The 24713-nt window shown below is 39.7% G+C and overlaps 1 protein-coding gene across 1 annotated transcript in view; it reads left to right on the top strand.

The window, feature by feature from the left end:
- Window positions 1-24713, top strand: part of ZNF827 (zinc finger protein 827) — a 79795-nt gene that overhangs the window by 39063 nt on the left and 16019 nt on the right. Inside the window, exons 6-8 of the mRNA XM_026087541.1 lie at window positions 5208-5456; window positions 6228-6285; window positions 10908-11011. Of these exons, the coding sequence (XP_025943326.1) occupies window positions 5208-5456; window positions 6228-6285; window positions 10908-11011 (411 nt within the window). The remainder of the gene's footprint in view (window positions 1-5207; window positions 5457-6227; window positions 6286-10907; window positions 11012-24713) is intronic.

A 24713-nucleotide genomic window follows, 5' to 3' on the forward strand; every position in this document is an offset into this window, starting at 1 on the left:
TCCTAGCCCTACTTGTCCAAATCAGGGAATTTATTGAAATGCACTTCAGCTCCTCCCTGATCGTGTTCCTGGGCGTGCAGGGATGGTGTATGTTAAAGTCTCCTCATGCTTGTCAGGTCAGACAGTATGCTGAGTGACCAGGACAGCTGGGTTACCTTGACAACATCTGCCCTGCAGCGGGGACCTGGCAGCAGTTGCAGTCTTCCTTCATGTCCCTTCTGAGTACTAGACTGATTCTGCAACTGAGAGGCAGGTGGAGTCTTAGCAAAATGCTTAGGACTGGGTTTTGAAAGCCTGCTTTTTCCTGTGTGTTTTCACCAGGGTTGTATTATTATTATTATTAGATTTCATCATGAATATTGGTGTGTATATATGCAGCAAAGGCGGGTTTGCGAATCGACAGCAACTTGGGCAGGTGCATTTCTGAGAGTCTGACTCTATATCAGTRTCTTCATCTGTAAAATAAGTACTATTTTTACATATCTTGTAAAGTGCTTTGAAAGTCTAGAATTAATGTTAAACAAGTGCCAATAGTTGTTCTTACTATTGTAGTAGATCTTCTTGGTTTTAAGGTAACTTGAATTGTAGTTCCAGTAAAAAGTGAAAATTTTCCCTGTATCTCTATTTGTAATACATGTGTGAAGTCTACTAGTTTATGTTTCTATTTTATCCTCTTTAACGCAAAAAGTGCTGTATTTGTCTTGACATTGGTAACGTCTTACGCATGTTCTGAAAATATTAACAAAGTATTCTGTGTTTTTATTCTCCCTAACTCAACGTGTCAGTTTTTGGGTTGTTTTCCATGAGCCGAGAATGCATAAATTAGACTCTCTCTATTTTAAGGTGTCATGGGAGCAGTGAAATCATAGTGGTTGTGGAGGTTGGTTTGTTTTGGAAGCACAGTTTTTCCTTTTTTTCACCTATTCTGTTTTCATTTGTCTGTTAAAGGTGTTGGATTGTGGTGGTTCCAACTTTTGATGGAAGCAGTGTGAATAATCTCTTTTTGAAACTTGACAGTCGCTGTCCTAGTATGGACAGATGTGTTGTCTAAGGGTAAATTTCATAGCCACTCTTATGCCCTGCTTACATTCGGTAGCATTGTCAGGCCTTCAGGGCTAAGTGCTGATGCCTGAGCTTCTACCTCGCACAAGTATTGTTCTGGGTTTGGTTTGGTTTGGTTTTTTAATCAAGTGTCACTACTGTGCAGTTCCTCATACTTGTGAATGCCGGAGAACCTAAAAGCTGCAGAAAACATTACTTCCTCCTGGAATGAGCCTACCCAGTATGCCAGTTTCGTGTCTGATGTGGAAGCTTTTCTCGCTTGGTGTGAATAGGATCAAGTCTGTGAGGATTCTGTAGGTGATCTGATTACAAGGCATACTGCTCTGGAAAGAAACAGTGGTAGTATATCTGTGGATGCAATAATTTTCTCTTCTTTTATTAAACTGCTTCCTTATCATAAAGTTAACAGCAGAAAAAAGGCGTGTTAGGTCATTTAGTTCATCCTGTACCAGAGGAGCAGTGTTTGCTGCTGTACTGTAATTCTGGAGCTTCATCCAGGCTGGTTTTAAATGAAGAGCAGACCATGTTTTGCAGACCAAGGTCCAGGTATTTTAAAGCTACTTGAATCTTTAACTCCCACTGATTTTGTTAAGTATTAGGGGTCTATGTACTTTTATAAAATGTAGGCTGAAGAAAATGACTCTTGTATACTAACTTTGTATTTTGATACGCTGCAGTTTATTTAACCTAACGCATCTACTCGAGGAGAAATGCAAAAGTGGAAAAAAATCAAAGCTATCATGATTTTAAATATTTGAACCTAGACACCTTTCAGTGTACCAGTCCTTGGTTTTAAAAGCTTTAGCTGCACTGTAAGCATGTGAGATAGCTATGTAAGGAAATAAGGGGTATCTCCTTACTCCACAAATGAATTGTCTGTATCAGAGAAGGGAAAATAATCTTCAGGAAGTTATCATTTGACTGTCTGTACAGTGAGATAGATATAGGCGTAACCTTAATTTCAGTCCTTTCTCCAGCGCAGGATCAAGCACAGCTGAGTCGTATGCCTGTGACTTACAGCGTGGCTGTTGTTCACGGGGCTGCCTAACTGTGTTTCCCTTTATTTAGTTCTTGTAAAATTGTCATAGAGCCCCTCCTTCAGTCTTCTGCTGTGTTTGTTTTGGGAAGGAGACTGCGATGGGATTCGTATTTGGCAGGGGAATTCTGTTGGATGAAAAGGGTGCAGCTGGGAAGAGAAAGGACAACAGGAATGATCAAACTTGTAAATTTAGTTAGAGTAATTTGATTGCTAGCTAATCGTGAGGGAGAGAAAGTCATTGGTATTGTTGAACTGTTGCCTCAGTCAGGGTTGTATGTTTGTCTGATTCAAAAGCATTTGCAGAACAGGGAATTAAACTGTGTGAAGCAGGAACAGAAATAGAAATAATATTTTAAAAGGAGAGAGAGCAGCAAAGGTCAGCTTGACTCTGCACCTAAATTTGGCAGCTGGGTGCAGAGCTCTGGCTGTCAGACATCTGAAGAACACATTTGTTTGTGGGGTTACCTGAGCTTTGACTGACAGTGTTACCTGATGCGTTCCTTTGCCATTCTGTGTTCGCTTTCAGTGCATAGCATACTATTTTTGTGCTTTTCAACAGAGAAGCAATGTTCTGTGGCTTTATAATAAGAAGCTAATGGAGACTTTAAAGAAAAGGAAAAAATCTGCTTAACAGGGCAAAAAATGGCATTATATGATAATCTTTCTAACTCATTTTCAATTGAGAATTCAGTATGATCTGAAATACATCTGGTGGATTGTAGATGGTATAGATTTTTATCAATGTTTATACATTTCTCCTAAAGGTCAAGAAATGTCATAAGAAAAGACTGAAAGCGCTTCATGTAAATTGTTCCTGGAACATATCCAAATGGCTTTTATCTTCTGGCTTCAATTTATTTATTTATTATTTATTTATTTATTTATTAAGAGCTATAAGCAGCAAAGCCACTTTTTCTGCACTTAAGAAGGACAGGAATGTGGGGAGAGGGAGAAGCCAAGGGAATGAAAAAGGGCTTGGTGAATGCATCAGTTTTATGTGGAACATGTATTCCTTCGTCCTAAAGGGATCCTGTTTGTCTTGGCTAGAGGCTACCAGATGAAACCAACCAGTTGACTAGCTTGAGGATGTTATCAGGGATGGTTGAACCATGTTACAGTAGTTCTGAGTGTCATACCAATATTGGTAACTAAATACTGATGGGGTTTGAAACATTCATACTTGGAATAAAATCTGTGAGGGTGACACATTTTTATGTGAGTTAGAGGGGAAGGGAGAAACAGGAGGGACAGCATCGGATTCATCATCAAGTAAAGTTAGTGGATTTTTACCTCTTCTGTCTGACCCAAAGTTAATAGAAGATACTGTTTGAGTTGAGGCTTTTTCTTACAAACAGGTATTCATTTATTTATTTTTAATAACTGATCCTTCTAAGTAGTAAATTAGGCAGATGACGAGGAAACCTCTGTGTGAGGAAACTCGTTGTGCAGAGTGGATCCGATCAGTGACGTGATGCTACCAGGATGGCCAGCCCCTGTCTGCGGCAATTAACATGCTGGCCCACGGTCACAGGTCTGATTATGTTCCCCCCCCCCCCCCCAAGCCAGACAAGGGCCAGACTGCTCTCTTGGGTCCTAATCCACTCAGCTGTTAAGCTCTGCACTTGCCTGGTTTTCTGGGGGCTGTACCATGGCCTCTTTTCCTGGGTGCTAGGTTGGTCTTTTCTTTCTTAGGCTCATGAAATCTAAGCAGTTTAAACTCGTGCTTTCCCTTGACTCCAGCTGTGGAGGCTATCAAGGCTACAGGTGGACTCTTCAGGGCATGCGTTAAGCATAAGCAAACAGAAGCAGATTTTTCTTAAGGTTTTGAGTATCTTGGTTAGTAGCAGAACTAAGTATCCAGGTTTAGGCAAAAACAATAAATCCCATGTATGTTTTTTATCAGAATGATTTCTTGCCTGGATGGTCCTTCTGGTACATAACTTTTATTTATTTATTTCATGTATTTATTTATTTCCTTGAGTACCCAGGCATATTGCTGTCTTCTTAGGGGGCCTGCTTCTTAAGTGTCTGGTCAGCGCACAGCCAGCAGCGGCAGAACCCGGCTGGGCCGTTCTGCCGTGGCATCAGTTTGTCCTTTCAGGAGCCTGCTGAAAGCGGATCATTAAAAAAAAATCATCATCTGTCTCTGAAACTAAACTGAGAACAAATTACATAGGTTTTGAACTTCGGTATTTGCAGCAGAAAGTCTGAGTCAAAAAGCACTGGCAAATTACCTTGGAGCCTTGCTTTTGAGGTGTCAGAGCTTTTACTTTGAAGAAAAATGGTTGCTTTCCTGCAGCCAAACCAGAGTGTTCAGCAGCACCTGAGGAATCGCAAGTGTGGACAGTGAACTGCAAATTGGTTTCTAGACTACCAGTTTATTTTCTAGACCTAAGGCATTGGAGAGGAAGGCAGAGAGGGAAGGATGATGGTCTTGTGGAAAATGGTTGTTAAGGTTATTGGGTCTTGTAGTGTACGCGAGAACATCTATGGCAGTTAGGAAATTGGGCTTTAGAAAAGCAGAAGCCCCAAAATACTGCTCTCATCTTGAAAGCATATGCTGGTATGACAAACTGGTTCTTCAAATAGTTGTTTGGAATTTTCTGGAAAAGACAAAGAGAACAAACAGGAACCGAYTGGGTTTCTTCCTCCACCCCTACCCTCATACCAGTACTTCTAACTATCTGTGCTGGTACTTCTGAATTCCCATCTCAACAGCTGATAAGGAGTAATTTAGAGTTTGTAATGCGCCTTCAGTGCTCATCTTTTGAGAGCTGGTGTGTAGTTGTAACTTCATTTAATAAACAAAGCAAAGCTTCACTAACTGGGATATAATTACCCAGTGTTCACAGGAAATGATACAACTCTCATATTTACAAATATGTGACTGTTTTCTGCTCTCTAGTTTGAAAAATTATTTTCAAGCTATTCCTTCTATTTATAACCCCCAGAAGAGTACTGTAGCAGTCAGCTGCTTGCTTTCCCTTCCATTTGCTTTGATGCTGTATACAAATTACAACTTCATAATTCTGATTCCTGCTTTGAGTGCTCTGAAAATTTGTAACCCAATTAAATAATTGTGTTTTTTTCTAATATGCATTTGCAGCTGAGAGTTACAAAGAAACCCAGATGGTAAAGATAAAAGAAGAACCAATGGAAGTTGACATTCATGATTCACGGGCTTCAGTGTCACCTAGCCAACCCAGCCAAAATGTTGGCTACAGCACTTTATTAGGGCGAGAGATTAGTGAACACATACAGAAGGCACCAGAAGGTCGTGTGCTCCCAGAAAGAAATCTATTCAACCAGGATATATCGGTGAAGATGGCATCCGAGCTGCTCTTCCAGTTATCAGGTAAAAGCAGTGGAAATAGTTGATAGCAGAATTTAAAGAACAGAAAGAGATTGTGTATAACCATTAAAGAACTATGAAGGTGTGAGACTGCTAAGACTGAAAAATAATAGGAGTTAGAGGCCTTCTACCCTCACACTTGAAATGCAAAAGCCTTGCCAAATGTTCCCCACACTTAACATATGCTTTAGAGCACTGTGACAGTCAGGTCAGGTTCATAATATTTGAACTGAATTGGAAAAGCCAGAGTTCAACTCCTGTATTTTTGAAAGCTAATTAAATAATTTGTGACAGCTGATTGATCGAGGCCTCAGAGTATAGGGGGTCTATAGATGGCAGTTGCTGGCATAAGCGGCCAGTGGTCACAGCGCACAGAGTTCCTGTGGCTGTTCTGTCCATTTTTCTCTACAAAGAAGGTGAACCTCAGCTGTTACATTCAGGCGATGATTTCAGCACTGTGTTTAACAAATGTTTGTATTGCAAACTCTGCATGGAGCACTAACGCTGAAATATGAAGCAGGAYAATTTTGGTGGAAGTTACAGCTTAAATAAAATCACGCTCCTTTTCTAATCATGTTGTAACCATTTGCCCTAAATTATTCTGGATTATACTCTGTAATGAAAGAGCATTAAAATAGTTCTACTGAATAAAACCCAATACAGAAAATAGGATTTATTTATTTATATATGTGTATGCGTGTGTGTATGTATATACATATCTCTATCTATATATATACACACATGCTAATCACCAAAAAATATGTTCCTCTGCAGAAAAGGTGAGCAAAGAGCACAATCACAATAAGGATAACACCATCAGAACTACAACCAGGTAAGTACAGTCCATTGTTATTTGCAGAGCTGTAGTGCAAATGGCATTGGTTAATGTTGCCTTGTGAACTCAGACGTGTATTTCCTGCAAATGTGACCTGATATTACAATTGTAAGATATTTTCATGCAGTAATGTAACCTATGCCTGAAAAATTACGTCTATGGATCTGATGGTTTGGAGTCCATGAGACAAAAGGCCTTCTTCCCAAAATTACCGTTCTCCACTGATCAAGTATGCATGCTTCATGTTAAGAATCGTTTTTTCTATTTTTTCTGCAAAAAATGAACCTTGAAAGAAACTGCATAGTACATGCAGTGCTTGAGGGAAGAACAGGCTGACAACTGGATTTTAAGACATGGACCACTGTAAGAAGAGGTGTTATGATTCAGTCTTCTGTCAGACTTGGATTTCTTGAATAAAATTTCAGTTGAGTATTTTTATCATCTCAGTGTCTTCCAGAGATGAATTTTAAAAAGTCAGACTGTAAGAGACAATGCTAATGAAATATTTGGTCAAGATTACAGTCACATTAACAAAATAAGTGAAATTGTAGGGGAATTTAAAATGTGGTTCAATTAGAGCACATATAGCACATGCTCTTAAAAAAACATGCACTTTACAGTATTTTGACTGGGGACAAGACCACAAGTTGTTTAAATATAATTGAGCAGCAAAGTGAGGTGTCTCTGTGAGAAAATTCAAAGATCATCTTATGTAACGAGCGGCAGCGAGAGTCGGCAAAGACTTAGGTACCCATGGTGAGGAGTAAACAGGAATTGGGTGCTAAGTCCAAAACTTAAATCTTTGATACCCTCTTCAGCTCTCACCTAGCCCTGGGGGCAAGGGCACATTTATTTCCTACCTGAAGGTTCCCTGGTCAGTGTGAATGGGTTGGAGACTGAGCATGCCAAAGTGAAGAGTTCCTTCAGAGATGGACTAAGACCTCCTGTGCCTCTGCAGCCCCTCTACAGGAGCTCTTGGAGTGTACAGTGCCTGCTAATTAAGATGACTTTGTCTAGACAGAACTTCAAAAACGTTTCAATTGCAGAAAAAAATAACTCTAAAACAGGCTGCTCTTAAATTCCTGGATCCATCCCATTCATTCATGGTAACTGTGATAAATTTGTTTTTAATAAACTGACCAGCTCAGTAAATGTACGATAGAGACCTTTTGATTTTACAAACTGAAAGAGAATTAAATTAAGCTTTTAACTTCTGGCTACTGTAAATGCTTTCCATATTTGCTAGTTTGGAATTTCATGGGATGTGCAGACTGTATAGCCTTCTTGTGACTCCTTACAAAGCATAAACCTGAGAGTCACATGCAGAGATAAATGCACGTCTTGTCCAACTACGCATTCACCATCCAGCATGCATTGTGGGGAGGGAGTGTTGAATACTGTCAGTCAGGTGAAAATAAATTTCAGTGTCTCATGATGTCACTAGCAGGACCACTGTGCAAACCCCCAGAGATTATCTACCGGAGGTAATTCAGACTAGAAAGGCTGAGGACAGTTCAAAGATAACTGTGCCTTCTTCTGGCTGCCAACTTGTGTGAGGGTAGCAGAGCTGGTTGTTGTCAAATTTACGCTGAATTTTACTGAGAAGTCCTGATAACGGCTGCTGCCCACCAGGGTATGAAAAGCTGAGTGCCTGATTCAGTTTTTCTGGGTGCTTTTCTTGTCTTACCTATCAACAGAAGAAGACATGAATGAGAAGAGCCAGAGCTCCCTAATGGGAAGTCAGTCAATCTGCTAAATTCTGCAAGTTCAAACAGATTGACTCAAAAGACTTGGCAAAAAAACAAACCAAACCAAAAAAAAAAAAAAACAGCTGGAAGTCTTTACTTGATGGTGAGTGTATGACACCTTCTCAAAAATAGAATGTGATGAAGCAGCAAAGGAAGATAGAGGCATTAACGCTGCATTAAGAAAATGTGTAGTTAATTTGGCTAACCAACCTACATCTGGAGTAATGACAGGAAGACATTTGAATCGTGATTGTTACGTGAGGCTTGCTGAAAGCTGCAGAGAACCAAGGTGAAGTCAGTGTGGTCCACCTGTGAGTAATTGGGGAGTGGAGGGATTTAACTGTCATTGGTGAGAATCTTAAATCAGCAAAACCCAGTAAGATAGGGGTATAGAATTACTTTTTGCTCTCTTATTCCATATTAACAGTTTTAACTCTCACCTATCTGTTGCTATTCCTCCTGTGAGTGTTCCTGGACTTTGCAGACATGACTTTGTTCAAGGAGCCAAAACTGGCAAGGATTCCTCGCAGTTCAATGGCTGAGTGCGATGGTAAAGCCTGCCATCTGTGATTTGAAGATGGAAAGTGGAGAAGCAAATGATCTGGAAGTGAGCATGCCAGCATGAGATGCCAGGATGAATTTCTTTCATCTAGGAACCAGAAAATTGTGTAGCCATAAAACTGGAAAGTTACAACCAGAAAGAAAAATCCTAAAACTTAATCCTCTTCAGAAGGCACTTTGCACAGTGATTGAGAACAATTTATTAGTTTCTTACTGTGAAGCGGGAGCTCCTCCCTCCGTATTTTGCATTGGGAATTGGAGTGCATATCTGTTGAAATCAAAAGCAGTAATAGGGTTGACACTGAGGAGATTCACTGCCCTTCTAGAGAAGGGCAGGAAAGAGGTATCTGAGCACGGCTCTGGAATTCAGCAGAGGCTGATGGCAGAGAGGGAAATCCTTGAGACCCCAACACGATGCAGTCTTCAGCAGCAGCCTGCTCATGATATATGGCCTAGCCTGAAATAGATGAGCTCTATATCATCCATTTTGCTCAGAATCAACAGTGAGCAGTGTCGCAGTGACTGAATCTAAGACACAAACAGGCAGGCCAACGTGGAAACCTGAGCAGATTACAAGATTCCGAAGAGTTACAGCAGTAATAAATTTTTTTTGGTGGTGTTTTTTTTTCGGATCATTATTAAACCAGTGAGAGGAATGTTGCAGTAAATGATGCCATATTTTTATATAGTATTAGTCTGTTTTATATTATATTACCCCTGAGTGGGAGTGGGAGTCTTGGAAAAAGTTAAGTTTTGTACATGTGGATTGGAGCTGTTTGCATTAGCCTGATTAATCATTTGTTTTTGTGAGAATTGCACATTGTTCAGCTGTCTGCATACACTGAACTGTTCAGGTTTCAGGCAGCTTCTTGCCTTACCTCCAGCACAATTTAATGTTGACTGCGTGTTTGTGGTTATGTTCAAACTTTTGTAGAAATATCAAAATATCCCATTAAATGTCCCATATGAAACAGCATGAAATGAATAATGCCCCAAAACTAATGGGAGAGTAAGTAACGTGATTACCAAAAGTGTTGTTAGATCACGTTAACTGCAATTATCGACAAGCTTCACAATGGCAAAAGAGATCTGACTGTGAACACCAGGAAATCAGTGGAGAATGCATTGCTCTCTCTCTGCAGAAAGACTTTAGGAGGGAAAATTTATGTGTGTGTCATTGTTTAGATTGACACCTGGTGTATCTGGACCAGTAAGGTTACTTTGGTTAGTGCTGTTGGCACATGCATGCTGCGTCTGGATTCCCCACTGTGCAACACTTCATAAAACCTGATGCTATGTCCCTTACCCTGTAGAGGTTCCTGGATTTTATTACTGAATAAGTGCAGGCTGCAGAAATGAGCTGGCCTCCTGTCCTACACCTTTAAAGCACCTATTATACACCAGCTTGTTTATGGATTCTCAATACAGTAGAGATCAGATTTAAATGTAGTCTTCATTTTACTCAGAAGAAATTCGTACTTTGTATGTAGATCAAATACACTACCTTGGAAAACAGCCTTCCAAGAAAAAACTGTCCTTTTCTGTTTTTTGTTTTGATGTACCTCTTACTGTTGTTYGTACTGTAGACAAGGGAGCCTTGTTTCTGTTATGATTTTTAGTTGAGCACAAAACAGAACAGAAATGCCTGTTCAGTATTGAAACTGACTTTTATTGCCTGTGAATTAAAACCAAAACACCTTATACTTTTCAGATTGCAGTAGAGATGAGTTCAAAATTATTTTTATACTTAATACTCTTTGAGAAGTCACCATTCAGTTAGCTTATATGAATTGTTYCCTGCTTTGAAAAGAGAATTAAGGGAGTTAATTTCATATGTGGAATGTCATGTCAAAGGAGATCCATTAAGCATCTTAACCTAATATTTGCAGTTTTGTTTTGAACATAATTCATCAGATTTTTAAATAGCCTAAAATATGTAATAAAATATTTTCCACCTGTCCACATTGCCCTCCCCAGATATGAAAGTAGAATACAAATTCTTGAAACATTAATTTTCACAATCCATATTGTGATGTGATACTGCCAATTTGAGATGTTGAAATGCTGTAACTAAAAATGTTTTGGGAAGACCTCGGTCTTCATTCTGAGATGCAGTTGTAGCAAAGCATGCCTCTTCACCACACTTTCCCTCACAGTCTGCATATCTTTCAGCATGAATTCTGTAAATTATACAGGCTTTTAACATTATGATATTTGTTATAATATTAAGATATTAGGGTCAAAAGTCATACTTATTTCTTATGTTGACTGCTATTTTGTTTACAAAAAGACATCTTATTTTCCCCATAGCCCTTTCTTTTCTGAGGACACATTTAGACAATCACCATTCACTTCCAACTCAAAAGATCTGCTGCCTAATGAAACAGCTCTTCATGGAAGGACATCTGCACCAGGTCAGATGCTTTTTTCTTTCGTTACTTCCAGTTAGTTTAGCTTTTTTTTTTTTCTTTCTTACTGTAAACTGCACTGCCTTACCAATGTTCTTAAGCTGCAGTCTGCTTTGTCAAAAGGAAACAATCTCTCCATCACAATCAGTACTTACTGCTAAGAACAACAAAAAAGGGTTTTTTATAATTGCTGAAGCATTTGTTTTAATATCTTTGTATTACTATTTCTCTTAAATGTACATTGAAACAAAGAGTCTGTAACAGATAAAGCTCAGCAATATTAACAGAGCTTTTTTTGTGTGTGTCACATATTTAAAGGAACTCTACTGATGTCTGATTACTGTCTGCTATTCTTCTGCTATTGGTCATTTCTATCTCTCCATCTCTCRCAATATAGATGATCAGAATGGCTGAGCTGTGCAATACAATTCTCCTGCCCTCAACAGTAGTAATTTAGGAACCTTTTTGAAAAGATTCTTCTTAAAACACACTAAAAGGCTTCAGTATCTGTGGGGACATTCACACTGATCTTCTGAACTAGTTGACAGGTATTATATGTCCAGATGTAGCTTGGATTATATTCTGCAATAAAACAGAAAATACAGGCATATAACAATACCTTTCAAGATGGTAGTGAACACATGCAAAAACTTCATACACGCCTTTACTGCCCTGTTGCAAAGTAACTGTTGTTTGCTAATTCACTGCTATCTGTTCTTAAATTAATAGCTCTTGAGTTCTAAAGGTCAATAATTACACTGCCAGCAATAGTGGGGGTTATTCACCTTTTCTTAGCAATCAATAAAGTTTTAGGCATGTTACTGCTAATTTTCAGCTACAGACTGTCATTTAATTTACAGCTTAACAGACCCTTCATTTTTTTAATGCTTGAATAGTCATTTGACAGCTTGTGAAGTGGCAGATGAGGTTAAGAGCTAAATGTTGTCTAGGGGTAAATATGCATGGCAGGAAAGAAGAAAATTCATAGCTAATGACAGAGGTCTTCAAGCTAGCCTCTACCATGCTTTCTCAGGGAAGTAGCAGGTTTTGTAAGCCAGGACTAAGAGAACCAGATCATGTGTGGTACATTTAAGTATTAAAATGTAAGCCAGGTTATCACTTCAGTCCTTTTGACCTTGGCGTAACATGGAATATTCATATGCCCAGATGAAAGACAAGAACTCATGGATTCCTCAGGCAGTGCTCAATACCTCCGAGGACATGGCCTCTAGCAGCAATTCTCATGCATCCTACCGAGATGAATGTGTAAGATTTCTAATTCTCCATGAGACTTCATTTTAAATGAGGCCAYTGAAACCGCAGACTGTTCCTGGTAACGTTTAATCTTTTGTGTAAAAGATGTAAAATATTTAATTGGTTAGGATAGCCTGGAGTGTTAGAAGGGCTACTTAGGAACTGGATTTTGCATGTTTGTGCTGTCCCATATTCTACCTTATGGAATGTAGGTATTACCTGGATAGGTCTGTGTATTGTGTACTGTGCATACTGTGTATGCTTATTGCTCTGTGATTTTAAGACTACCATACATAAGAGCAATATGTATGGTGAAAATCAAAACTGCCAGTTTCTGCTTCATTTTTATTTTTGGAACAACCATATAGTTCACATCATTCAAAAGATTTTGATTTTTCTCAGCTTCATAGTACGTTCTTGGACCTGAAGTGCAACTTCACAGGAGCATCAGGGATGTGATTTAAATTTTTAATCAATTACACRTTATATTTATTTAAAAGAACAGTAGAATAGAATAGAATACTCACAGGTATGTTTCCTGCTAGTTTCAGCCTTGCAAGAAGTATTAATCTAGGTAGCGGTGTGGATAGGTCAGATAAACCTTTATCCCTGCAGGGAGTAGGGTAAAGGAATGGTGACAAATGACTGTACAGGCCAACAGGATGTAAAGAATATGTTATGGAAATGTGTATGTGGTATCCCACAGGTAAATGGGATGCCTTCACTTGAGATTTATTTTGGGTTATTCCATCCCTGAAACAGGATAGSAAGAAGTAGAAATCAACAACTTGCAAAGTGATGGGAAATTCACGGTCCAATGTCATCTTCAGGTCAGGAGATTAACTGCTAATGGCCAGGAGTGTTCAGTAAGCAGCACCCAGCCCATATCTGAAAATGCCCCTCTGTGTCACTGTCACAGCCAGTGGTGGCTGCTGAACAAACGTGGGGTCTGAGCTGCTGCTCTGCACTGGCTCTCTGGGACCAGGCATGGCTCAGTTGGGCAGAGTGGTATGAGGAAGCTTTCGCTGCTACTTCATCTGGGTGGCCATGGTGGAACCCCATGTATATACTGCTTCTTTCCGAGGAAGCGCCAGCATGGGCAGTTGTCTCCCGAGACTTCTGCCAGCTTTCTGTCTGCAGACTTCTTGGCACCCTAGCTGGAGGGGAATTGGGAAAAGTGACAGGACCATAGGACAGTAAAATATCTCATGTGTCAAGTTCAATCCTTTTCTATAATAGGTAACTATGTTATGTAATCTCATTCATTAATTTATTAAGGTCCATCTTAAATCTATCCTTACTACTTGTATGAGGACTCTGTTTCAGAAGCTCGCCCTTTTGAAGGGCTGGGACCACTCCCTTATTTTAAGCCTGAATTTATTCATAGCAAGGTTTACTTTTGTTCTTTTACCGATGGTGTCCTTCAGCTTTGATAATTCTTCTCCTTTGTGATATTCATGATCTGATGTGCTGTCTTATATCCCCTTAACCCTGTCTTCATTTTGGCAAGATAAACCAGCCAAACTCTTTTAGTATGATATGATAGGCTCTCCRTTTCCTTATCAACATCATAGCCTTTCTCTGCCTCTGTTTAGGGAAATTAATTTCTGTGAGTACTCAGAACTATATGTGCTATCTAGAGAGGGTATTACCAATGATTTGTTCAGAAATCTCCCATATGTGTAATAGCAATGCCTCTCCTGGTTCACCACAGTCTTTGAAAGCACAACACACTAATGACTCGCAATTCATCCACTAATCAACCAGTAACACGTTTTTTCTTCTCCTTTTCAATTTCAGCTGATGATTCTGCAGTACACAACAAAAATTCTTGTTACTATTTCCTAGATATTCAATCATGTAATTTGTATTGTTTCACTTGTTACTTTAGCTCTCAAGATTATTTCTTTGATACTCTGAACTTTCTGTATATCGATGATACTTCTTTCATTAATGCAATGCTGTCTTTTTGTGTTGAAGCTGTTAGAGAGAACTTTTAAGTATGATTGGTTCAAAGTTCAGTCCTTGAGGCTTTGTTTACTAACAGCCCTTCAGCCTAGTGGTTCTCTTCTCAGTGCAAACCACTTGTCTTCTCTTGCTAGCCAATTTATAAGTTACAAGATCAGAAATTAAAGAGGAAGAGCACTCTTTGTAGGGCACTAAGTATGTAAGGTCCCCAAGGAATATGAAACAGGAAAGACCTGTTAAAATATATGTGAGAGCAATGCACTGATCAAGGCATTTACAGGAGAAAAAATGAAATAAATAATGACATAGCAATGAATTTGGCCTGAAATTAAGGTAAAGTAATACTAATCAGCAGCAGTATCACAAGCAGGAGAAGCGATTATCATGCAGCAGCTTTTAAGTCTGGTAACCTAGGAAATGAAATTGAAATCTCCAACAGCTGTCAGAGCAGGACTCAGCAGGCCAGCAAAAGTGACGGTAACTCCCTCGTAATCTGTGGTGAATTCTTAATATTCTGAGGAGGGGAAATAGTAATTTTTTATAGTAGGTAGTTCAAAAATATTGGATAGATTAGGGAAACTACTCCCCTACCTTTTTAAAAACATTTTGTACATTAATAAACATGCAAAGTTAATTGTGGTTATATAGACATTTCTGGGTTACAATTGCTTTCCAAATAAGCTCATTTTTGCCCAGAAAATAAAGTAAAATAGTATTGATGTCCACATGTTTTGAGAATGAAAAAAACTTTACTCATAGGAATTATTGATCATGTCAATAAAACACAGTTTTCAYAGAAATTACCACAGCATCAAAGTCATATCCATGCATTTTAAGAAAACAACTTTTTTTTTCTGTATTGCATTGATTCATTAGGATAGTTTTCATTTTGTGCGTGGTGATTCATTGGGACCTTTCTGAGAATCTAATTTTTATTTCACATTAATAGTAAGTCAACCACTCTTAACTGGAAATGAGAAGAGTAAAATCAGAGATGAAACTTCATTCTTACATTATTCCGTGATATTATATCTTGATTTTTAAATTGACCATGAAACAATTCAGTAGTTTCAGCTTTTTCCTTTAAGAATAGAAAAATGACCATTTTTGTTTTGCCTAGTGAAAGACAAAAAGGGAGAAGAAATGAAAATTTTCAGTTCAAACAGTTGCTGGAGAAGGGCATTTTTTTATCCTGTCTTATAAGACTGTTTTCTTTTGACAGAATAGAGTTTAGCTGTATGCCAGACTATACAATTCAGTCCAGATCTCTAGATAAACTAAAAACTTGATGTTGTGCTGGCTTTCCTGACCCTTAGCCAATCTTTAATGTGTTTTAATAGTTCTGTGGAGAACTATCTCACTGACTCATTCTGTAAATCATACCTGCCTTCTTGAAATTCAGATGAGTGGTTTTCACTATTTCTGTTCAGTCAGTTCACTAATATTGGTGAAGACTCCAACCACAGTTTTTGGGCTTATATTTTCTCCAAGTGTATTTGTCTGTAGTATAATAATATTTCATTACTTTCTCCCCTATTAAGCAAGTACCTTGCATTTTCCGTCATTGACATTGACGGAGTGTCAAATTTCGAAACAATCTCAGTTATTTTGACTCATCTACAGAGGAAAATTCTAGCAATTTTTCAAAACATTCTTCTTTTTGTGGAAAATTTAATACTTACTGCAAAACTGTAATGTTGATTGTAGTAAATGAATTTCAAATGGCTAAAACAGACTTTTGGAATTGGAGGATGTAGTTTGTTGGGACTTGTAATCCATGAATATCCCTGACTCTGAATTCTGCCCATTGGTGCCACAGCTATATTTTCCCATGGTGTTTATTTAAATGAAATAAATCCAAAAAACATTTTATTCTGTCCCCAAGTTCCTTTTTGGAAGATGCATCAGAGCCTCTTTGTAGCTAAAGGACTATTCATTAGATGTACATGTTTTTCCTGATTACTGTTCATACTGGCACCCTTCTTGTCCATCTCTTCTCTAAAGCAGTAGTTCCACAGTAACTTTGTTATATTAAAAGGAGCAAATCTGCTCATTCCCCGACCATATATTTGCATGCTCTCCAACATAGCGGTACTAACACTTGTGTGGCCACACTGTAGGCCAGATCAGGGGAACTAATGAACTAATCTCTTTTCTAAAAGTTGGTGGGAATGTTGGGATGAGAGCAGGGTGAAGGCAAGGACCTATCTTTCAGCCATGTGAAATTTCAGCATTTATGTGAGATTGATATGGCTGTGACCACACTTATCTTGTTACATTCTTCTGTGACTGTCATTGAAAAACWTCTTATGGTTTAGTGTTTTAACTTGAATGTCATGAATAATGAAGCTGTTCATGTTGCATTGGTACCATGTTCTTTAAAAGCAAGTACTTCACTTTGCATGTTTCTTCCTTTCTAATCCCTTTTTAAAGACACCTTAAGGTTAATACATCTCTTGATTCTGTAGTTTGCACATGTATTGTAAAGCATCTAGAAAGTAGCTAGCAAAAGCTCTTTTGGTCTGACCCCCAGACATGCTTATTTATATATAGTATTTCTGGCYGTATCCCCACTGTGATTCCGACCTCCTGTGCTCTCCAGCAAACTGAGCTCCTGCAACAATCCACCATGGCTAGCTCTGAATTCTGGGTCATCGTTAGGTTAGTTAAGAAAGTAAGGATTTTAATAAATTGAATATGAAGTTAGAGTATGTCTGGCTATAGTTTCCATTTCTCCACATATTGCCAGCAACTGCTTTCCTCCTTAGTCTCTTTCAGCCTGCTGCCAGACTGTCTATTTCTAACTTACCTTATATTGTCCCTGAGAGCAACTGTAACTGCACTGTAGAAACRAAGGGAAACCCTGAGATTTTGATTTCTATGTAGGGGACTGTTGGCACTTCTGTAACCCTGGAAAATGTGCTGGTCCTTAGGGAATTGTGAAACGTGCAAGCCCTAAGGATTTCTGCTGAAGTGATCAACAATGAAATGTTGACATTTAAATTGCCATTGTATAGCTTCCCGGTTAGCTTCCCATGGAGTTAATTAGAACAATTCACACCTTCCTACGGTTGTTGTTTGCTTACATCTGCCAAAAAGCCTAAAACTTCGCATTATGGGTAATCCTCTGTTCACTTTATGAAGACTTTCTTTACAGTCCTAAATGCTAGAATTTTTAAAGAAAAACTGGAGGTTAAGAGCACAATTACAAGCAATTAGTTTTCTAATGCTTTTGCAACAGCAGAAGATGTGAACCCAAGTTGCTGTTATTTTTCACAGAATCACAGAATCGCTGAGGTTGACAGGGACCTCTGGAGATTGTCTAGTCCAACCTCCCTGCTCAGAGCAGAGGCTGCGAGAGCAGGCTGCACTGGGCCGTGTCCAGTTGGGTTTTGAGCATCTCCAAGGATGGAGACTCTACAGCCTCTCTGGGCAACCTGTTCTAGTGTTTGACCACCCTCAGAGTAAAAAAAACCAACAAAAAATCCGACCTTTTTTCTTATGTTTAAATGGAATCTCCTGTATTGCGGTTTGTGCCTGTTGCCTCTTGTCCTGTCTGTAAGTACCAGTGAAGAAGAGACTGGCTTCTTCTTTACTCCCCTAACCCCCACCACCCTCCCAGCAGACATTTATGCACATTGATAAGATGAGTCTTCTCTTCTCCAGGCTGAACAGTCCCAGCTCTCTTAGCCTCTCGTATGGCAGATGCTCCAGTCCCTTCATCATTTTCATGGCCCTTTGCTGGACTTCAGACTCTTTTGAAAGTCTAAAAGAAGTATTTCAAGATCCTGACAGCAGTTTCTGTCTCTGTGCTGGATCAGCAATTTTTATTGCCAATATAGTTGCAAGGGGAGTGCACTTGTGCATGAATTGAGTTACATAGTGCGTTTTCCCCTACTTTGCCCCATTATTGGTGCTTATGGTCATTTCATTGGTTTTCAGTTTTGGTCTGAGTTAAGAGCTGTGCCCGCCCAGGGCATTAGATAGATAACCCCTTCAGTTGCTTGATGATGAGAGTGYCTGAGCCCTCTTGGCTTCTCTGGCCAACTGCAAAAGTGTAGAGTGCCACTTAATTCACCATGCAGGGCATGGTCCATCAGGCATTTGGTCCTGTTGTTCATTTCTGCCTCTGGCTTTTTGTGAAATGTGCTAGCTGAAAGTGGTGTTGGGGGTAGGTACTACACTGCTTTCATCGCTGCCTGCAGAACATGATGTTAGGTACTCGCTAAACCTTACAAAGTCTGGTTCTGTTGGTCCTCAAAAGCAAGCTATTAATTTTATTCCTCTTCCTGTACTGCTCTTGGGTGTAGCTAGAGGTTCAGCCAGGTACTTTTTTTTAATTTGTTTTCAAATCTATGCAGGTACGTGAGGAAAAATTCTGGAAGGATCACTTTGACATATCCAGCTCATGTGACAGCCTCATAGGTGGTGGGAAATTACTCGTGACAGAGTGGCAGATYGATTTGAGTAACTGATTCTAGTTCCTGATCTCCAGTATACGTTTTACTTTGATTCTTCACACATAAAGGATTTATTTTGGGTTACACATTATCTGATGTGTGCTCTCTGTCTTTGCATCCTTAAGGAGGCTAAGGATTATCAGCCATCACAGTTGCTCTCTGAAGTCTGATAGCAAGAGACAGATAACTCATTACAACTTGTAGAAGGTGGCTCTAGGAAAGCAAGATAGTTGGACTGCTGTAGAACTGGTCTGTGCTTGATGTAGTTCTCCAAAGAGAGACAGATTTGACAGGATTTGTTCAACACAATTCAGTGCTGAACTATGTTGCAGTGGTTCTAGCTCTAGCACACTTTATCTATTGCATCCTGTCTTCAGATTGCCACAATCATCTGTCTGAGTGCAGCCTTTGTGTGCAGTGCACCCAGCTGCCTTGACAACCAGCTTCTGCTACAGTCACTGAGCAGAGAGTTGCAGATTCCTGGTGCGTTTAATGGGATCGTAACCAACCTGGCTGCAAATGATTACTGCACTTCATTTCCATTGCAACTTTTTTTGAGCCTGCTGACAAACAGGTTTGCATTTAGTCCATGTGTATTGCTGGTCTGTGATATGGTAATAGCGACTATCTCCTGAGCAGCCACCACAGTCTTCATAACTACCAAGGTCTCAGCAGACTAAACCTTTCAAAACAGAAAGTATTACTGTGCAGGACAGACCATTTCAAATCATCAAATCACCACTTTCTCAGACATGCACGGTGCCTTCTTTGGCTAAAATAGGACAAGTGAAGTGTGTAGCATGCACAATTTGTGTACATGCTTTGGTTTTTCTCAACCATCATTATTTATTGGCCATTCCAGCAGAAAATAAGGGGAACGTGATCAGATCCTTCTGAGGGATACAGGAAACTCCTGGTGAACTGGCCAGTCCCCTCTCAAAAAAGCACATGCTAAAGAGCAGGACTCTGCACGAATTCTTAAGAGCGCACRGTGGTGGCTACTTTTCCCTGTGAGGTCACCGCACTAATTATTTTGGAAATAGTTTACAGGACCTTCAAGATGAAAGATGTAAATTAAAATAGAAAAACAGAAAGAATTACGTTCAGGTCCATGTCCAGTGGCTGACTTTTATCTGAAACTTTGTGATCCTTGTTTTATTATGGGCTGTCTTCACATAGGGCAACTTTTTCACTCTTATACTGCACAGTATTCTCATACAGGCAAAAATACTTATTTTCATTTCATTTCATTTCCCTTTTATGTTTACTCCTGCTAAAGCGAGATCATTCTCATGGTAAAGAACACAAGAACAAGGTCATTCCACTCAGAATAAACAAGAAAAAACACCACCTGGTTCCATTCAGAATAAATTCTTACTACACCCCAGTCATTAAGCCCAGCAAACCAGAGGCTGTTAAGAAATATCACCAACATCAACTCCAAGGCAACACAGCCAAAGGTAACTGTTTCATCCCACATGAAGAATAAAACTTAGCACTCGCTTTTTTATTCTTTCAAATTTTGGCACCTCTTACCCATTTTGGGTGTTGTTTCTGAATCTCTAACAGTTATTCCGCAGCAAATGACTTTTTAAAAAAATGAAAAGAATTGTAGCTATCAATACTTTTAAATACATAACCCAAGCGGATGTCAAATTTGTGAAGTGCTTTCTGAGCAGCTACGCTAATCCAAAGCGCAGTATGAGTTTATGTGGGAGCTGACCTACCTTGTCCTCTGCTGGGAAGAGAACYCAGCACAGCACAAGGCTGTCCAGAAAGTTCTTGGCACCTGTGTTTTGATGCAGGAAATGGAAGGCAACTTGGCTAAGAATGGCCGTGAAGTGATAGAACATGATTTTTAGGAAAGGAGGAAGAGAAAACACCAAAATAGAGGCATTGGGCTTCAGGAAGGACAACTGTAACAAACTTGGAGATTTGTAGAGAAAGAAGTGTAAAGATAGTTATTGGCAGGTCCTTAAAGAAACTCAACTGCTTAAGTTCAGTGAAGCTTTTGGTACTGCCTCCCACAACATGCTCACAGTAAGCAGGGGAACCTTGAGGAGGTGAAACTGTAAATAGGTGGGAGAGTGTAGCTGTCAAACTACAGGGACCAGGTCAGGCTCTGCAAGGRTCTGTGCTCACTCTTATATTATTCAGCCTTTTCTTTAATGTTGTGAGTGATGGAATAGAAAGCGTGCTTATTAAATGCCCTGGTGACACCATGCTTGGAGGTGCCGCAAGCACTTCAGAGGACAGAATTAGATTTCAGTCTTGTCTTGGTGAATTGAAGAAACCATCTGGAAAACAGTACTCAATTCAGTGAGGACAAAATTCAGTACTTGGGGGAGTGATGAGTGCTACAGAAAAAGGGGAGGGATGAGTGCCCAGGCAGTGTGACTTAAGGGAAGGATCTGCATTAGTCTGGGTCAGAGACTGTACGTGGAGCTGACAATGTTCATGTTGCAAAAAGGGCAGACATCCGGCTGAGATGCCAGGAATGGTGTCTGTAAGGCACATATGGTAATTTGTCTGCTCTGCAGCTGGAGCCTGAATCCGATTTTGGGCTCTGTAATCCAAGAACAATGTGGAGGACCGCGGTGGTCAGAGGTTTAGAAAACATAAGCTGTGAGTAAAGGCTGAAGGAATTGTGTTTATTTAGTCTGGAGAGGAAAAGAGGGGAGACATGATAATGGTATTCAAGTATGTAAAAGTGACAGCTATGAAAGAAAAAGAATAAATCTATGTTCATGTGAGCAGAGCAAGGAATAGCGTGTTTAAATAACAGCAGAGGAGATTTAAGTTCAACACCAAGTAARCTGTGGGGTAGTTATGTGCTGGGACAACTGTCAGGGGAGGCTGTGGAATCTCTGTCACTGGAGGATTTTTTAAAAATAGGTTAGACAAGCACTTGTCAGGACTGACAGGAACGTTTGGTGCGTGGTGGTGTGCCTTTGGGCAAGGAAAAGACAAGATGGCCTCCTGAGGTCCCTTCCAGCTCTAATTCTGTGGTATAAATTCAGCAGCAAAGCTGAAATGATGAGTAAATAACCTTTTGAAAGAGGTTTGGTAGACAAGGCTTTTGGTTTATAAATCCTCATGCTATGTTTTAGACCATGCATTTTATTCAAACCCATATATAGTCTCATACCCTCTTTTGTCTTTGTTAATATCAGAATATTTTGTAAAAGTGAACATCAGCATTGAGTCATACAGTTTCCTGAATATGAAACTTATCCAAATACAGGCTCAACATGAAATAGAAAGATTTTTAAATTACTTTTCTGGCTTTGCAATAGGAATTGGAACACATCATTTCTGACATTTCTTTTTAGAGTTACCTTGGGACTCTCCAGTCCTCACCTATCTTCTATCTTGTACAAGGTTGTCTTCTACAGTATTTGTCTGCCTAAAAGTAAATTAAATACAGAATTCATCAGGCCACTGGGACAACTGAAAGGAAAAAGACAATTGTTTAAACATAATCTAAGCAAAGTGGAGAAGTCATTTTTCTTCTAGAGCATGAGTTCAATCATCATAAAAATTTGCCTTAGTTATTCCTGGGGGTTTCAGTCAACTCCCTTTGGGGCGGTCGTCAAGCTGATTACCCTGGTGCCCTGCAAATGCAGCCTGGGCAGAAGGCAGGCGGCGGAGTAGGGCAGGAGGAGGAAGAGGCTGGTCTGCAGACGGATGTGTGTATTTGAGAGCAAGCAAGCACACGGAAAGGGAGGTATCTCTTCAAAGAGCGAGTTTTGGGTTTCACAGAGACTGCAGACTCTCATGCTCTTCGCTTGGGGAATCCAGAATAAAAGCACAAGGAACATTTTCTTGTGCAGCAGCAACTACTCCCTGGGAAGGGTGGTACCTCTCCTGGGGCAGCTTGCTGAAATCTGGAAAGGTGGCTCTTGCTGAACGTTCGCAGTTACTTTTATCTTGTTTTGAATCTTTTGTGTTAATTCAGATAGCTCAGGGTGAGGGACCCAGTCTGCATTTGGGCCTTTATTTTGCCTTCCCCAACTGATGTTTCCAGCCACTAGCTTACAGTTTCCCTAGTGCGACAGCTTCCCTTCCACTGGAAAGGATGCAGAGGGCTGAAAAGAAAAATGTAATCTAAGGGCCAATTTGTTTGTATTTGTATCTGAATTCTGGAYGAAGATTACTAGTGTTAGCCTCTGCACAGTGCCCTAAATGTATTATCACCTTCACTGTGTGAAAGGAAAGCTGCCATTTCAGGTGGAGTTGCAAGTAGAAATTGGCATATTGACAAAAACAAAAGGGGAAAAAAAAGTAAAATTTATATATACACCATAATGGTCCTAAATGTGTATCAGAGTCTCTGAGTGGTTTTAAAAAAGAGTTTCTGAGGAAGTGCGTTTTAAAGAGAATTGTAAGAAAGAAATTCAAAGGGTAGAAACCTCTGCTGACATTAAGAAAATTAATTGAATTTTAAAAATAGGAGGAAACAATACTTTCCTAAGTTCATATGGATTCAGTGTTGTGGCACCCAAAGTAAAATGTTATAAGCACTGTAAGTGGATGAGCTAAATATAAGGGCTGCCTGCTTTGGTCTGCATTGGAAGGGGAGCTGATGAAAAATCATTAGGGCACATCTTACGGATWTTATGAAGATATATTCAGGGGGGTAGTCTATTCTTATACTGAAATAAAGGAGACCATGCAAAGTCAACAGAGAGCATGGTATCAGGTTAGCTATCTGGCAATAGATACAGAAGTTAGTATTTATTTACAATAGGTATTATTTCTAAAGCAGAAAAAAAAGTCAAGTTATGATGATGGAGTTTTTTGCTGCTTAAGTGAGTGATTGCTCCCTTGGCCAACAGTGATCTGTTAAGCTTTTAAGAACATAACTTGGGGAAATGTTTTGGTGGTTCCAATCCCTCTCTTGCACCATCTCAACTCCCTCAGTCAAAAAATAATTCAGGTTCCATCTGGACCGTGTTGCATTACTTCAGCTATAGCTTTGAAACCAAACTGACCTTTTGCACTGTGACAATTGTAAGTGATGGAGAAACCCCTGGAGCCAGTGCGAGGAGCTAAAGGAACTCTTCCATGACTACTACTTTTTGGTCACTAACGTTACAGCTCAGGACTGGTACCCACCTTATACTGGCACGTCAGGCATTTTATTCTTTTCTTTCTCGTTGTGTAAGGAATGAAGTAATCACCAAGACAATCCTGTTTATGCTTTATGCTAGAGCAGTAAAGAGTATAGCAGAAGTTGAGAGGAATAGAGGGTGTTGTCCAGAATTATCCTCAACTTCGTGTCATAGTGTACGCGTGATAAAAAAAATAATTTCTTTTAAGGAATGAAGGCAAATCTCCTAAGTCTTTTAGAGCAAAGCTGAGGTGCCCTGCCACATGTGTTAGCCCTCTTTCCATTAGCTCATAGAAACCTGGTACCTTGTCTGGCACTGTTTTTTGTCAGTTTATTCATTTTTGTTTTGGTGAAATGTTTTAGATGTTTGCTCCCACGGGAGCTTCCTCCTGCGTCTCATATTCTTTGCATCAAGTTTTTCTCTGGGGAGTATGAGGAGGGAGATATTGAGCATTTCCATTCCCCTTTTCTTTATGAGTGATCATCTACCTTTCCCTGATTTATGTCTGGTTCTGAGTTTGACCATCTCTCCCTCTTAGCTCTCAGCCTCCCCCCCAGGTGACTATTCTATCACTAGATCTCCAAGACATCTAAATTGCTTTCTGCACCGCATTTAGCCAGCAAGTGGGACTGATCAAACATGGTCACTCCTACCTGACTTCAGTAGCCACCACTCTCTGTATTCTCCCTTCACAGAACTTTTCTTCGATGAACATCGCTTCTTTTTCAGAAATACTGACCTCATATGTTGTTGACCATCTGTGTGGTGTCAAACTGTCTGAATAATCCCATGACATACACTTTCAAAAAAACAGAGAGATAATACACGTTGACCTTTCTTGTTAGGTTTCATCATCACCTCTCACTTCTACCTCTTTAAGGAATACCTGTTGCAAAGGACAGTCTATTTAAT

Source organism: Apteryx rowi, unplaced genomic scaffold, assembly GCF_003343035.1.
Source record: "Apteryx rowi isolate R43461 unplaced genomic scaffold, aptRow1 scaffold_72, whole genome shotgun sequence".
NCBI classification, from domain to species: Eukaryota; Metazoa; Chordata; class Aves; order Apterygiformes; family Apterygidae; genus Apteryx; species Apteryx rowi.